The 15,502-nt window shown below is 40.0% G+C and overlaps 1 protein-coding gene across 6 annotated transcripts in view; it reads left to right on the forward strand.

Annotated features, from left to right (window-relative positions):
* Positions 1-15,502, forward strand: part of tcf12 (transcription factor 12) — a 91,648-nt gene that overhangs the window by 24,142 nt on the left and 52,004 nt on the right. For all 6 annotated transcript variants that reach the window (XM_053492097.1, XM_053492100.1, XM_053492094.1 and 3 more), the window contains one exon: positions 5,081-5,183. In XM_053492097.1, the coding sequence (XP_053348072.1) occupies positions 5,081-5,183 (103 nt within the window). The remainder of the gene's footprint in view (positions 1-5,080; positions 5,184-15,502) is intronic.

The raw sequence follows: 15,502 nt of genomic DNA on the forward strand, positions 1-15,502 counted from the left end.
TGTAAGGCTGCATGCTGTGTAGGGTCTATAATCATTTATCATTGCCTAAGAGCCTGACCCGGAATAATCAATAGCATCTCCTAAACGGTGCACGCAGCACAAATGGCCACTTCTCTCCCAGACAGCCTTTTGTGTGGCATTTGACAAGTCAAAGAAAATCTGCATACCTATCATACATGGCATGATAGTGTCTGTGTCTGTAACCTGTCCTTTTAAACTGTTACGTATACCTCAGTTACACATGGTTTTCATCACTCATTTCAGATATCAACCACTTTCACAATCCACCAGATAAAAAAAACAAACAAGAACCATCCTTAATCGCGGCCGTTATCCCCTTGTGGTTTGTTCATCGAGTGCTATCAGAGAGATCAACCACAGCCGCTCAATAGCAGGTAGAGAATTCCCCTGCAGTGTATACGGCATGTTTAAATCTTATCAGCATCTTCATGTGTCACAGCACTTGTGTGGAGGTTTAGCAGAAACTCTAATCTCTCATCTGATAAACGAGTATAGCGAGAGGCCGTTTATTCATTAATTTTTCTTTAGCATGGAAAGAAAATTTTGTCCCTCTAGCCCCTGTGAGATCATTTGTGCCTCGTTTTCTGTGGTTGTCGCACTTGCCTTTTTTAAGCAACTGAAAAAAGGATGAATTTCCTCTCTCCTTTCTCTCTTTCGCTTGCTCGTTCTCTCTGTCTCAGTCCCTCTGCTGAGAGTGTGTACGATTAGTGGGCTGGGATCAGACTCCAGTCCCTGAATGCTGACCTTGGCCAGCAGCCAGTCTCCGGCTTCTGGGCAGCTACGGCCGCAGGCCTCCGGTCTGACAGCCCAATCCGTGCCCTGCCATCTCCTAATGCCTCGTTCTGTCCATCATACTCCTATCACCTGTCCCCCAAATGTTACAGCGCAGGCTAACGTTCACCTGGACACAGAACTCTGGCGAGAGAGAACTCTTTAAACGTTGCATCAAGCGACTGGGTCATCTGCTGGAGTGTTGGCCTGCATGCTTAAGCAGTGATTTGACAGTTGTTTAGGCAGCTATAACAGGACAGTGACAGCATGTGCACACACACACACACACACGCACACGCACAGGCACACTCACATAAACGCAGGGACCACAGGAAAATGGTGCATTTTGAGATGATGAGCCAGGCGTGATTGATGATCTAATGGTCCCAGAGGAGCAGAAACTCCTCCTGCACTCCCTCATTCACCCCTTCTATCTAGCTTATTCCTGCAGACCTTCCCCTTCGAAGTATTGTCCTTTTCAGGCGTTCTGGCAGCTGTCAGCTCCGGGTCACAAAACTGAAGCAAGCCGAGTGTGTGTGTGCGCGTATGTGAGTGTGTGTGTACATGTAATATATATCTACAGTTAAAAAAAAAAAAGATTATTATTTTTGGTATTTTGGTTTGTCTGCCTGCCACCTGGAGATATAGCGGTCATTTCTGTGGCAGTTACTTAAGGGGACAGGGTGCCAGCTCAATGCCCGTCATTAACACTCTATGGGCAATTTGTAAACTTCACTTAGCCTAACCTGCATGTCTTTGGACTGTAGGAGGAAACTGGAGGAAACCCAACAAGCACAGGGAAAACCTGCAAATTCCATGCACACAGACTTGGGTTGGGAAACGAAGCTTGATCCTGGAGGTGCAAGGCAACAGTTCAAACCACTCAGCTGCTATGTCATCATATTCGCATACATATGAATGAAAATAAAATGGATATGAATCACCAGGGATCACCCAATAAGATATCAAGATACCTAGGTGCTGATTTGATTTGTATTGCAATTCTGAATATGTAAATATCCTGATAATTATCCCTATATTTTGGGATATTTTTTTAAAGATTTTGTGCCACCAAACAGTAATGACCTGTGTGTTTTCACACATTGCTATCAGAACCTGCATTAACCTTTCCTCAATTTGAGCTTGTTACCTCTTCTATACGGACCAGCCTTTGCTCCCTAGTGCACCAGTGAGCCATGGCCGGCCATAATCCTGTTGCCGGTTCACCGGTTTTCCTTTCTAATATATTTATGGATTGCTGCATAAGAAATAACTGATTTTTTGATTAGGAAAGATCTCTTCCTCTAGTAAAGCAGATCATGGTATGATTAACGGATGGTGTCCTGGCAGGAACATGAAATGGAGTGGAATTTTTGGATTGCATCTGCACTTTCAGCGCTGTCCTGCTTTTTGAAATTTCCATGCCAACGACTGTTTACCAAAAAAAAAAAAGGGTTAATAAGATTTAATGTATTTTTTTTTTACTTACTCTATGTCGAATGTAGAGAATATGATGTGAGAGAGGAAAAGGTCTATAGAAAAAGGAAGCAGCCGCTGCTCTGGGACTCCAGAGGGAGTTAATGTTGTTTGCAAGTGCAGCGGCAGACAGATTTTCACAGGGTCTGGGATTAGAACAGCTACAGAGTCTCTTTTATGATGGGGAGCCCTGAGTTTTAAAGGAGCATACTGTGACCGATATTTAGAGCCAAGGCCCTGAAGCTGATAACAGTCATGAAAGGGGCAGTGTTTAGCTGCAGAAGAATGAAGGAGGGAGTGTGTGGGTGTTTTTGCAGGCACCTTGGTTGGATGAACTGCTGTCAATAATTTTACCTCATGAAATTATTTCAAAAAATTGCACATTAGAAATAATTTTGTATGTTAGATTTGAAAGCACTTTATATAAGACCACACAGTAGTCGTCATAATAAATAATGAGCTGAATAATTTCCTAAAGGCTGAGTTCCTTATTATTCATAATGGGTTGATGTTAAATAGCTTCTTATGAAAGACTTTATAAAATTCTATAAGATAAGAAAGGCACTGTTGAATTATGGGTCAGTACAGTATCAGCTGGAAGTATAAAACCTGCACTGGTGGCACTGCAACGTTTTTGTGATCCCAGACACTGAAATTGTCTTTAAGTAATACCTTACAGTGATGCTTGTTTACATGGTGCATAACTCTGTGTTCAGCAACAAATGAAGACCTAGGAAAAGTACTGTTTAAAATTCAAATGAACTATTTTAAAATGAATACTGGCACACCTCATGTGACATTCAAATGTGCATTTTGGTGCTGTGTTTTTCTAACAGAGTGATCTAGCAAGCACAATGTAATTTGCTGGATAATTCCAGCATGCAAACCCATGCGCAAGTGTGCCAATTTGAAAATTAAGAGCAGAAAACTTTCACTTAATTTAGGGCCATATGCAGCCAAGGGTCCTATTTAATTTAGTTGTTAGTGGAGATACAAATGGGTTTGATGCAAACTATAACAGAAGGAATATATAACCAATCATGTTATTTCTGAAGCTGAATCTGCAGTGTTTTTGTCACAATTTTTCCGGACATTCAGCCAAGCGTTTAGCTTCAGTTTATCGTGTGAAGGGTATAAAGTTTTGTGTATTAACAGCAATAATTGTGGATTTTACTCAGATCAAAAGGAAATGGTATAAATTATAACTTGTTTAAAAGTGCAAAATTTTAAGAAATTGTGTTCTCATAAATTCCCAAGAACTTTTAAACATACTTGCATACTTTGGCATGCCCTACATTAACCTACTCTTGGAGATTTTTGCACTGGTCGAAAAGCAGTTGGAGGCAGAGACATTAATCAAGACAGTTCTGCGACGACTGTTTGATCAATTGATGGTCGGAACTATTTTTACCTTCACCCATATGCCCTCGCTCACATCTGTACCTGGATAAGAAGGATAACCAAATTCAACATGGGTACTCAAATATGTCATGGCTCGCTTGCTGGAGGAAACAAGGACAGCATGAAGGGTTATGGGTAATTTACCATGTCCAGTGGATAAGTGCTGTATGTGTAGCTGTATTAGTCAGTGTGATTCAAGACTACGTAAGACAAGCCAGGATGGTTACCTCTATTGTTATATATTGGATCTGCATAGTTCAGTGTAAAGAATTGTAAAAATTCTTTGATTGTGTAAAGTTGCTTTGCGACAATGACAATTGTTAAAAGCGCTGTACAAATAAAAATAAATTAAATATATGAGAATGTGGTGTATGACTGACCATAAATGAGTTTTAGTCCACTACAACTAATACCCCTATCTTACCTATGCGGTTTGACTCGTGGTGAGATGCGGAGTTAGGCACCGTGAGTCGCTGCGATTGCCCACCGACGGTCTGCTGGCGTTTGGCAAGGACCGCAAGCTTCCGCGAGGACCAGCAAAAAAAATTAAACATGTTTAATTTTTCGCGCGAAAAGATAGAAACGTACTCACAGCGCCAAAAACCCGCGGTGAATCAGCGTAGGTGAGATAGGCATATAAGAGGCTCAACGCTCCTCCAGCATAATGGTAGACTTGTGCACAAAGCAAGCTCCATGAAGACACAATTTGCCAAAGTTGGTATGGGAAGTACATGAGCCCTGACCGCAACCCCACCACCTACAAACCAAGCTTGCTCATTTTACATTATTACTCGACTTGGCTGAATGAGTAAATCTTCAAACGCTAATTAAAATGTAGTTAAAACCATTTATAGAAGCATGCACACATCTGTTACCAACTCAATATTAGTTTCAATCCTTCCATGCAATGTAGGAGGGCTTGTATAGTGTCTGCATACTTTTGGCAATTTTGTGTAGGTTGGAACAGGGCATCCTATTTGGGAATCAATCCACTCTCTATCCGTCTCCTGCCATTTATCAGTCATTATCAGCGTAAAGAATGCTGTAGTATGGTATCGTAATGTATTCTGTAAGTAAGAAACATAAGTCTCAATGTTGGGTTACTGAAAGAAGAAGAATCTGATTTTTTTTTTAAATGCATGCCCTATTAAAGTTGTGCTTTTTATTATTTTACATGCATGTGTTTAAACTGACTTATCTCCAGGGCTGTCTTTGCTTATTAATGAAATGCATCCAAGATTTAAAAAAATGTTCTTTAACAACTGGTGTTAAAGGAAGAAATTGATTGTTTCAGGAAACGGTTGACCAACTGTGCTGCCCGTTTCTGCTTCAGTAATTAGAGGAGTGTCATAGCACTCAATTAGCAGAGCTGGCTAATAATGTGCTTAATGCTGTGATCTCTTTCCCCCAGGGTTTCGCAGACAGCCCTCATTATGGTGATCACTTGAGTGACAGTCGATTAGTGTCCCATGAAGGATTGTCCCCGACACCTTTCATGAGCTCCAGCATTATCGGTAAGTATCCAAGGTGATTGTCACCCTGTCCCCCCGCGCCACCCTCAAAATTTCCACCATGAGCAACATTTTTATTTTTCCTATCAGTGTGCTTATTGTCACACATTTAGTTACTTCACTTTATATTACAGACGGTATCACATATATAAATAAACTGCCTCTCTTACTGTCTCTCCCTCCCTCCACATCCTTTTTTCTTTTCTGTGTTGACTGTTTTTCACAAGCTGACCCCCCCCCCTCCCTTCTCTGGGTGGAAGTCACGCCATCAGTACAGTTTTCCATCACAAAAGACTTTCTTCTACCTATCATCAAAAAAGCCAGCAGCTAGTTCCTCTAGCACAGAGAGTGGGGAGGGGGCGGCGGTGGTGAAACAAGCAGATGTGCCAGAGATCATTTCTCACTCAGACCAGTCAGGTCATAAGATTTCTGAGGTCTCTCTGTTCGCTCCACAGAGGTGTGTGAAAGCGAGATGAACCAAGCCGAGTTCCTCTTTTCACACCAAATATATTTCAGATGTTTTTTTCCGTCCAAATCGATAGAGAAGGTTGGGTTTTGACTTTGACTTTCTCTCTTTCTTTTTTCTTTTGACTCTGCTGCACTTGTTCAGCCACGTATTCATAAAAATGCACATTAATGCAATTATCTTGTGTTCACATGTCCAGGTCATCAGTTGACTAATTTATGTCTCTGTTTTTTTTAAATCATGCTTTTTGCAGATATGTCATGATGTGCCTTGGGCTAAATTCTTGTCTCTTATTGATGTTTCTGTAGTTTAAAGGCTGCTTTAGCACTTATTCCATAGTAATAATTTTTTTGGAGCTTCTGATTTAGGTTTCATGAGAAATGTCTGTTATGTGTATTTTATATATAGATTTTTAATCATTTTTAGTATGCTAAGTTTATTTAAGCATGAATGATGGATGAGAGTTGTATAGTGAAGCTTTTTCTTTTCTGCTCTGGTGTGATGCGCTGGCACATGACAGCTTTATGGGCGGCCGATTGCGACGCTTTGTCGCTTCACCCTGGAGACCGGTTGCCATGTAAGGTGGCAAGTTTATGCATGAGCGCTAGTGATGGAGAGATGACGGAAACTAAATGTTATCTTTCTGCCAATTGTGTCTGTGTGTGTGTCTGTGTGTGTAGAGGAGAGGGGAGGGGAAGTTTGCTTCCTCAGTCTTGTGGCTATAAGTCTAATTATTCCTGTAAGTAGCAAAATATGGAAATGTTCAGGAATAAACGATGTGTCAGGGAATTAGACAATCTGATAGCCGGGCTAAATTGCACGCATTTATCCGGTCAGGATTGGACGATGAGCCTGGGTCTTATCAGATTGAATTTAAGCAGCGATATCTGGGATTTACATGGGAGTTATGCATTTCGAAGCAACCTCATTAAAACCACGCGCAGACCTTATTATGCACTAATGAAAGAGCCCGACCCAGAATGCGAGGCGTAATACAATTAAGAATCAACATCAAGCTAGTGGCATTTCCGGGGACACGCTGGTTCTCTTGTGAGTGCAGGAAGTGAGTGACCCATTTCCTTTGGTTTATTTATATTTATTCATTTATTGCTTTTGTACTGGAACAGTTTAAAGACAGAGCCACAGTGGTATAAGTGGATTAGCTAAAGCCAAATCCCTTTGGTCTTCATGTTCTTTAAAAAAAAAAAAAGAAAAAGAAAAAAAGGCGTCTTAGGAAGGCACTGCCTTGTTTACCTTCTGTGCAGTGATGGTCCGTGTCTATTAAAGGTCCCATGATTTACTGTACTGTTCCTTCTTAGAAAGGCCAGATTGAGGTGTTTTGGAAATCTTTAGAGGAGAGATTGCGAATATATTGGTAGAAGGATGCTGAGGTTGGAACTGCCAGGCAGAAGGTCTACAGGAAGACCAAAGAGAAGATTTATGGCTGTAATGAGAGAGGACATATAGTTAGTTAGTGTGAGAGAAGAGGATGCAGAGAATGAGATGCAGGCAGATGATTCGCTGTGGTGACCCCTGAAAGGGAACAGCCGAAAGACAAAGAAGATTTACTGTTCCTTTAACAAATTCACGCAGGTCTCAGAGCTCCTCAAAGTGTCTGTTAACGCTCCAGCTCAAATACTGCTCATATAATGCCTTTACTTCATAACTCTCTGTATTTTGCTTGCAAACGCTGCAAATGCACGGTTTCAGTGTCTATGTAAAGGAGTTAATGACAACCACACCCAATTAGATAAGATAAGCTAGGAGTGAGATCCAGTATGAGGTCATATTAGGGGAAAATCTAATTGGATTGTTTAATCCCCAGGCCAATACAAAAATGGAAAGAGGACAAAATGAAGGGAATGTTTGTTTGTTTGTTTGTACACGTATACTGATGTCGCCGGGACCTGTCTAAAAATAATTTAAAATGTATTTTTGCGTAATAGGTCTCCTTAAAAAATTAAGCTCATTTTGCACGTTAAAGACAATTAATGAGAGATTTTTCCACAAAATAAGTTTCTTGTTTGATTCGCTTCTAGATTTTCATGCCTAAAATTGTGCACATATACACAAGAACAATGAACAGAATTTATGTATTTATTTGGAATACATTCATCAAATCATTAATTTGGAATAAATGAGAGAAATTGCTGAATTGAAAATGAACGACTTTTTATTAGATTTTAGTTTTATATTAAAATCTGAAGGTCACACTTCTTTAAGCTGCATTATGTGTATACTGTGTTTCTTTTGTATGCAATGCGCTAATGTGTTTTGATTTATGTGCGTGTTAAGGTATTTTTTTAACACGCTCTGCGTGTTTAAATTTTTTTATCCACATGAAGTATGACATAGTGAAAGCACGTCGGGGTTAGTCAGGGTCACCTATTGTGTATGATAATGAAGTTGGTACAGTTTTTAGTGCGAGGCAGATGGCGGGTAATGACTGTTTATTTGACATAACACTTTAATTAGAGTTACCGCCACAATACGCTGCGTGTCCTGAATAATAGAGATTCATTTAAAAGGTCATTCTTAGTTCAAGTGTATTTTAATGGTTTTGCCAGAGCCTGAGTATCACAGAAAAAGAGACGGCTCGTGTCGTGTTCTTTTTCCGATATAATATATTTAGAAACCGAGAGGAGATTACTTGTGACAACCAAAGCTGTTGAATTTAAATGTGTAAATCTGACACTCTTCAAATAAACCCTTATTTAAGCAAACGCTTGATCGTCACAAATGCTATACACAGGGGGGGGGGGATATGTTTCTAGTTGTGTTTTTTTAAACATTTGATTTAGTGTTGATTAAACGGGATCATGATGTTGAGGGTTGTTGTTCATGAGACCAAAGTTCTCACAGCACTCGCAATACTTCATGAGAGTGTATTGTGTCATTTCCAGGATTATATTACATTGTATGGCCTAAAAAAAAAGAGCTAATTAGTGTCTGCTGTATTTGCATTATATCAGTCGTAAGTGGTGATAATATTTCTAGAATTCATAGTTCCCAGTCAATTCTATGTCATATTTATATTAGAAATAATTTAGACAAGGCTGTGCTTCACTTACTGTCACTTCTTCCCTTCTTCTCCCAGTCTGCTCTTTTACCCAGCATCCCTCAGCTACGCCTCTGCACATGGTGACCACATGACAGCTTCATTTCCCCTCAATCTGTGCAGTTTACTTTCCAAGGCTATCTGGAGCACTGGACTTAAAATCTGCTTTCATTACATTTTAACTTTCTTTAGGATTTCAGTGATGCCATAAGGCATGTTTTTTTTTCCTGCCCATGTGTCAGAGTTTAACAGTTACAGGGCTGTTTGTGTGGTTGGTGCTTGTGTACCTGTGCGGTTCTTTGTCCTGTATGAGTAAAAAGGTGTTGCATAATGGTGACAGTGTTTGAGTAGACGTTTCAAGCTAATTTTAATAAGGCTTAATCCAGATTTAGATTAAAGAAAAATCTGCATGCACGTTGAAAATCCTGCCGCTTCAGCGTGGCCAGTATTTACTCGTCAAACAGATTAGAATCGCAAAAGACAAATTAGTTTCGTCTTTTGTTGTCGTTTTAGACTAACAGTTGGCCTTAATGCTTCCGGCGCATTAGAATCGGGAAGGCAACGATTTGGTGCAGTACCAAGATTTCCGATTGAATAAACAATAAATCAAACTTTATTTTGTCATCTTCTAACTGTAGAGCAGTGGGGGGATCCATCCTGTGCCTGAGCACACAGCGGAAAGCCTTTGTTTGGGGAGGGGGGATAATGTTCTTAGTGGGCCTGCTTTAGACAAAAGAAGGTCATGTGCGCTCTGTGGTCGAAGAGGAACTAGTGGTTTTGCTGTGAAGAAAAAAATTAAATGTAAATATAAAGACTTTAAATAGCCAAATAATTGCAGCATATTCATTTTGATTGAATCATTTTACGTTGAATGGAGCATATTCTCTATTTGGGTTAAGGGGTCTGTGCTTGGCTGAGAGTTCTTTAAGAATTTGCATTTGTGCTGGACTTTTGGAGCAGTTCATATTTATTCGACTTTGCCAGACTTTCACTAACAGAGTTTCCCAGCTTTGGCTGTTTGTGTTTAGTGTGCATCTCTCTCTTTTATCTTCACTCAAGCTGATTTATCACCCATGCTATAAAGCATCCTTGTGTGTGTGTGTGTCTGTGTGTGTGTCTGTGTGTGTGTCTGTGTGTGTGTCTGTGTGTGTGTCTGTGTGTGTGTCTGTGTGTGTGTCTGTGTGTGTAAGCATGTATGCATGTATGCATGTGTGTACAGTATGTGTGTATGCATGTATGTGTGTGTGCGTGCGTGTTACTGGTTACTGTTAAGGGGCCTGAGAGGTGAAGATGAGACACTCATGCTCTTTCCCTCTCACTCCTCTGGAGTTACAGCTTCATTTCGCAATCCTGGATTTATGTCACATTGATGCCACACCATCAAAGAAAAAAAAAATAAGTTGTGACAAAAAGAAAGTCAGAAAAAGGAAGAAAGTACATTACAAGGACATTTCTGAACTTCCTTGTAACTAAAAACTAAAAAAAGACTTTCTTTTTGCTGTTCTGTTTGTCTTCAGCTGAGCGAGTCTGTCATGAAAGAGTTTCGCTTGTTTAGTTTAGTCAACATAATTTAGCCGTCTAAAAAGTCTGTGTGGGTGTGTTTACTTTTGCTGACATGGATTTGTACTTTCTTTGGTCTGCGTGTGTGTCCATGTGCCTTGCTCTGTATTTTTAACTCTGCTGACTTGCCTGCGGAAATGCTCACGTTCCTGCGGCCTGCCATTCAGCCTGTTGTATTAATATAATCTTATTATTAGGGGTGTCATCACACACTCACATGCGTGCATACACACTCAGATTACTCTACCTTGCTGTCTGTTAGATTGACTCAACGAGGCTGTAGGTATTTCCAACAGCATGTGCTTCCGTTTGGACCTTTCTTTAGCTCGGTTAATCAGCACTGATCTCAGAAGACCAGCCATCCTGTTGTTTATTAATGTCTTGGGATTCCATCCTCAAACCCCCCAATGCTAAAGCAGAGCATTAAGCAGCCGAAATCTATTAGTTAAGAGTGCAACATACTGTAGCATGGGAGCGTTTGTTCTGCACCTTGGGGAATAAAAGAGACATCATCTCTTCCCTCCGCATCTTGTGCTTTCCATCCCTTTATCTCTTCGCATGTAGGGCTCTAGTGGCTGGTCTGCCACCTCTAACCCTGCCGATTGTTAATTGCAGACGGGCCTTGAGACTCTCAACAATGCAGCATTATTACTGTCAAGTGTTATTTCCCTTGCTGGAAGTGTTGTTTGGATGTGCTTTTAAGTCCCGCCAGCATTGCAAATGCGTAGTCCTAGCAACTGTAGTCAAGGGAGCGGCTCCCCTGAGGTTGTAGCTGAATTAAGAAAAGCTTTGCTAGATTTAAATAAAATTCAAAGGTATGGTCACGATACATTTATACTATATACATTTATATATTCTCTCCTATCCCTGATAGTTCCCAGCGGATACTTGGAAGATTTGTACTCGATGATTGTACCGTGAGACTGTAGATCTGTAACCAAGACCTCTGCTGTGATCCTTAGGTTCCGTCGCTTGTCTAACTAAAATTATTCACATTAGCACACGTAAAACTGACTTTACTCTTTCACAACTGATTTATGATACATCCATGCAATCTCACATGGAAGAGGATTGTTGTTTCTTGAATGTTTCATTGCCACTTTACCTTAAGGATTCTTAAAGGAACTTTTAAGGTCTTAAATCTGATGTAAATCTGCTGTGTCTGATGTCTATTGTTTAAAGTGCCAAGCCAATAATCAGATTAAATAATACCCTTGTTGCGTATGCCAACTTTATGATATCCTGGAACAAAGATTCAGTATTTAGGGGCTGTACTTACACAGCAGGGACCTGGCAGCTCTGGGACCTGAACTAACAACCTTCTCATTAATGATGTAGAACCTCAAAAGCAGGTGTGGCCTAAAGTTATAATAAGCTGTTGGCCCAAGCTTGTTCAGAAACCAAACCTGTTTTGGTTGATGGACTGTATTTAAGCATACAATTCTCACTGGATTATTTAACAATTTATAATCCTGGGAAGTACAGTCAAGGTCAATTATTTTGTTTTTGGTTGATAAATACATTTGGCTTAAAAAGTATATAAAAAAAGAAAAATTATATAAGAAATAAATGTAAAGTGACAAGCTGTAAATGTCAGCTTTCATTTTCTAAAATTCAGATAAACAACTTGAAATATAAGAACATGTGTTGGAAAAGAAAATAAATAACACTAAGGGTTGGGTTGCATCTCTCTTGCTTGCAATAACTGCATCAACCCAGTGACCCACTGACATCATCAAACTGGTACATTCTGCAGACTCTTTCAGTTCTAGTTTATCAGTCTTGTTTGGCAGGTGAGATGTGCATGTTCAGGTGGGTTGAGGTCAGGTGATTGGCCTATTTATAGGTTTAAACATGGGTGTGTACAAAAAGGTGCAATTTTTTAAATTAACACATCTAGATGTAAATATTGCATCGCATTGAACATGGTCACAAACCAAAATATCTTCAGTGTACTGCAAAAACAATAAAGTTGGCTTTTCTGTTGTGTTTTCCTCTTTTTTGCTTTCTGTTTTTCTGATTAGACTGTATATTAGTCAGTTTTTCTTTATAGGGCTCACATTTTACATGAAGTCTTCAGGTTTACTCAACAGAACTAGTGAAAGGCAAATTTGCCCCATTTGCCCCAACACCAGATGCCATGTATTGGCTGAAAAAAATACCATAGATTATTTTTGCATTGTGTGGGTGTGGGGTTAATGTATTTGTTTATTTTATTGTTTTTGTAACAATTAGCAAGTTCAATTTTCTCAATTTCAGTGCATGATGTGAAAAGGTTTTAAGCACACTCCAAACTTCTGACCCTCCTGCATTGTTTAAGATGTTGAAATGCAACATGTAATAAATACAATGTTCATGTCAAACTTGGACTTTTGATGGGCAGAATAATGGAACACAATAATAAGAGTAAAATTAATCTTTATTTCTTTATATAATCTCCTGCCACACTGCCTGTTACAAAGTACAGTGGAACCTTGGATTACGAGCATAACTCGTTTCAGAAGTGGGCTCGTATTCCAAAGCACTCGTAAACCAAATTAAATTTTCCCATAAGAAATAATAATTTCACCTCCCAAAAATACATGCATTAAGTTAAAATACAATTTTTATATGTTGGATTCTGAAAGCTTTTGGTGTGTGTGCATACCCGTCTGAGTGTTTGCGATCCTGTTGACTTAAGGTCATTCAATTTCATCAGGCACGCTCACTATTATAAGGGAAATAATTTGCATTTACATTTCCTGCATGTGGTGGATTTAGTGTTAGCGTGGTTCTCCTCTGCTGTTTAAATGAATTGCTTGTACAGAAGGATTGTTCTCATCTGTTTCTTCTCCGCTTTTGATGAAAGCTAATGGCTTTCCAGGAAATGAAATTATGCAGTCGTTTAGTGACAACGCAAAGAACGGCAGCCTTTTGTAGCTCCTTTTAATTTTTTCCCCTCCAGCAATACCTTCCTTCCAAGAAAGATATCCCCATCCTTTTGTACTAACTGGGGGTGGGGGGGTAACTCCATCTCTTTTTCCTCTCTCTCTCTCACTCTGCGTCTATCTTTCTTTTCCTTTCTCTTTTTTTTATATTTTAATTGTTCAGTAAGTCTCAGTATGGAGTATTAAATCCCACTTTGTTCCCTGGCTCCCTGGTGTGCGCAGCAGCAACAGACGTGTGTGTATGTCTCTCTCTCTCTCTCTCTGTCTCTCTGAAGGACTCTGCACTAGCTGGCGCTCTGATTGTGACCAGGTGCTGCTCAGGTGCTCACTCCCTCAGTGCAACAGCAGTAGAGAGGCCACAGGTGCAGCCAAGACTCCCTCCCCCCCCCCCCTTTCCCTTTGCTTCCATTCTGTCTTCTCTCTGTCTGCCACTCTCACTCTCATCTTTCTTCAGACCCTCAAATATGACATGATAACAGAAATCACCTGTTAAATATTAACAGCAAGCTGCGGTGGACAAGTTTATGATACCGTGGACTCCTCCTATATGTTTTTTTGTTAAAGAAGGAATCAGTTTTCACCTTCTTTGGTTTATGCAGAATCAGTGTAGTGAAGTATAGTGAACGTATAAGGCATATTGTTTGCTCCGTCTGTGGTAGTATTATCTGCTCTGTCATATTTGAATCTATTTTAACAACAATTAATATTTGAACGTAATGTTGAAAGGTACAGCAATGACTGTTATGTTACTTCATCATAGTTTTTGCATGAAAAACCGATATGACACATGACATGAGCGTTGACATAGGCATCTGATGAGGAGATTAGAGAAAGTGTAAGGGAGGAGAGGCCCGGGGCCTGCTGCTGCGGCTGGTGGTGTTCGCGCAGGTTGGGAAGCGTGGAGCATACAGCCCGTCATTATGCAGAGCTGCAGGGTGCGGTTATCTGTTACTGTGCTCAGCTGAGCGTGAAGAGCCCAAGACAAGCTGAAAGAGCGCCGATCTCCTTTTACCCTCTTGTTCTGTCCCTGCATCATTCTCCCCACCCCCAACTTTCCATCCAGATCTCCATCTCTGCCCCAGTGTCCCTAGGGCCTGGCACTAGTCTGGAGGGGGCAGCAGGCCAGCTGAAGGCTTCAGCTGGGACCTGGTCTGGCTCGTTCTGCAGGTCTGCTCTGCCTTTCACCAGAATTATCTTATCTTGTTATCTTATGTGTTTCCTGACTCAGTGTGTTGGCATCAATTACAAAAACAAAAGAAAATCATTAAATGATAAAATCTGTTGCATAATTAGACTTTTTGTCCACTTGACTCAGCCCTACTTTCATATCTTAAATCAACAGTTTTTATTGTATACTATACTGTATGAGGTTAGCTCGTCAATACAAATGTATGGAAGACCTGCGATCCCTGACCTTTTACCTATGGGAATGGATCCAGTTGTTTTGAATGGCTCTCTACTGGATCTTCTTTTCTCTTAAAGTGCAAACCAGAGATCTATCTGAATGTGTAAAAATCACTAAAAAAGGACTTTTTGCATATTGTGTTTTTAAGAAATATTTAACTGACTTTATGATTAGTCAATCACAGCAAATAGGTTTGCTGAGCCAAAGAGAACACACAAAGGTGATCTAAGCTTTTTTTTCTTGTACATGTGAACACTGAGCAGATCATCTAGCAGAATAAGGATAGAATTTGGCACCATAAGGTCCAGGTTTTTATGGACACCTGACAATTCACACAGCCATCCATATATGAGTTCTGTTGCCACAAAGGCTTAATTACACAATTACATATATATAAATATATATATATATATATATATATGTATGACCGAGTATCCTGATGCCTCTGTTTGCTGAGTGAGCTACATGAAGGTCATGGTTCGCTAAGGCACACACTAAAACTTTTGTGTCCTGCTCAAAGCCTTGGCCTTAACTCCGTTGAACGCATTTTGACTGAACTGGGACACTAACAGCACCCATGCCTGACCTCACTAATGTTTTTATTATTTGGGAAAATTCACACATCCGCACTGAAAAATCTAGTGGAAAGCCTTTCCAGAAAAGTGAAGATTATTTTAAGAGGAAATGTGGACTGAATCATGAATGGAAAGCACATCTGGATGTGGAAATTGTCAGTATAGTGCATAAGGAAAAAAAGGACAGAACTGAATTTTATTCACAGCTTAGATGACTTAGATCTTGAGCTGTAGTCTAATTGTGCCAACATTTCAGTCAGTTTTAACATATTAACTCTGATTAAGTTGCATTGTAAATTCTTAAATGCTATTTACGATGGTGCTTGGAGTT

The sequence above is a fragment of the Clarias gariepinus genome, chromosome 3 (genome assembly GCF_024256425.1).
Source record: "Clarias gariepinus isolate MV-2021 ecotype Netherlands chromosome 3, CGAR_prim_01v2, whole genome shotgun sequence".
NCBI lineage: Eukaryota > Metazoa > Chordata > Actinopteri > Siluriformes > Clariidae > Clarias > Clarias gariepinus.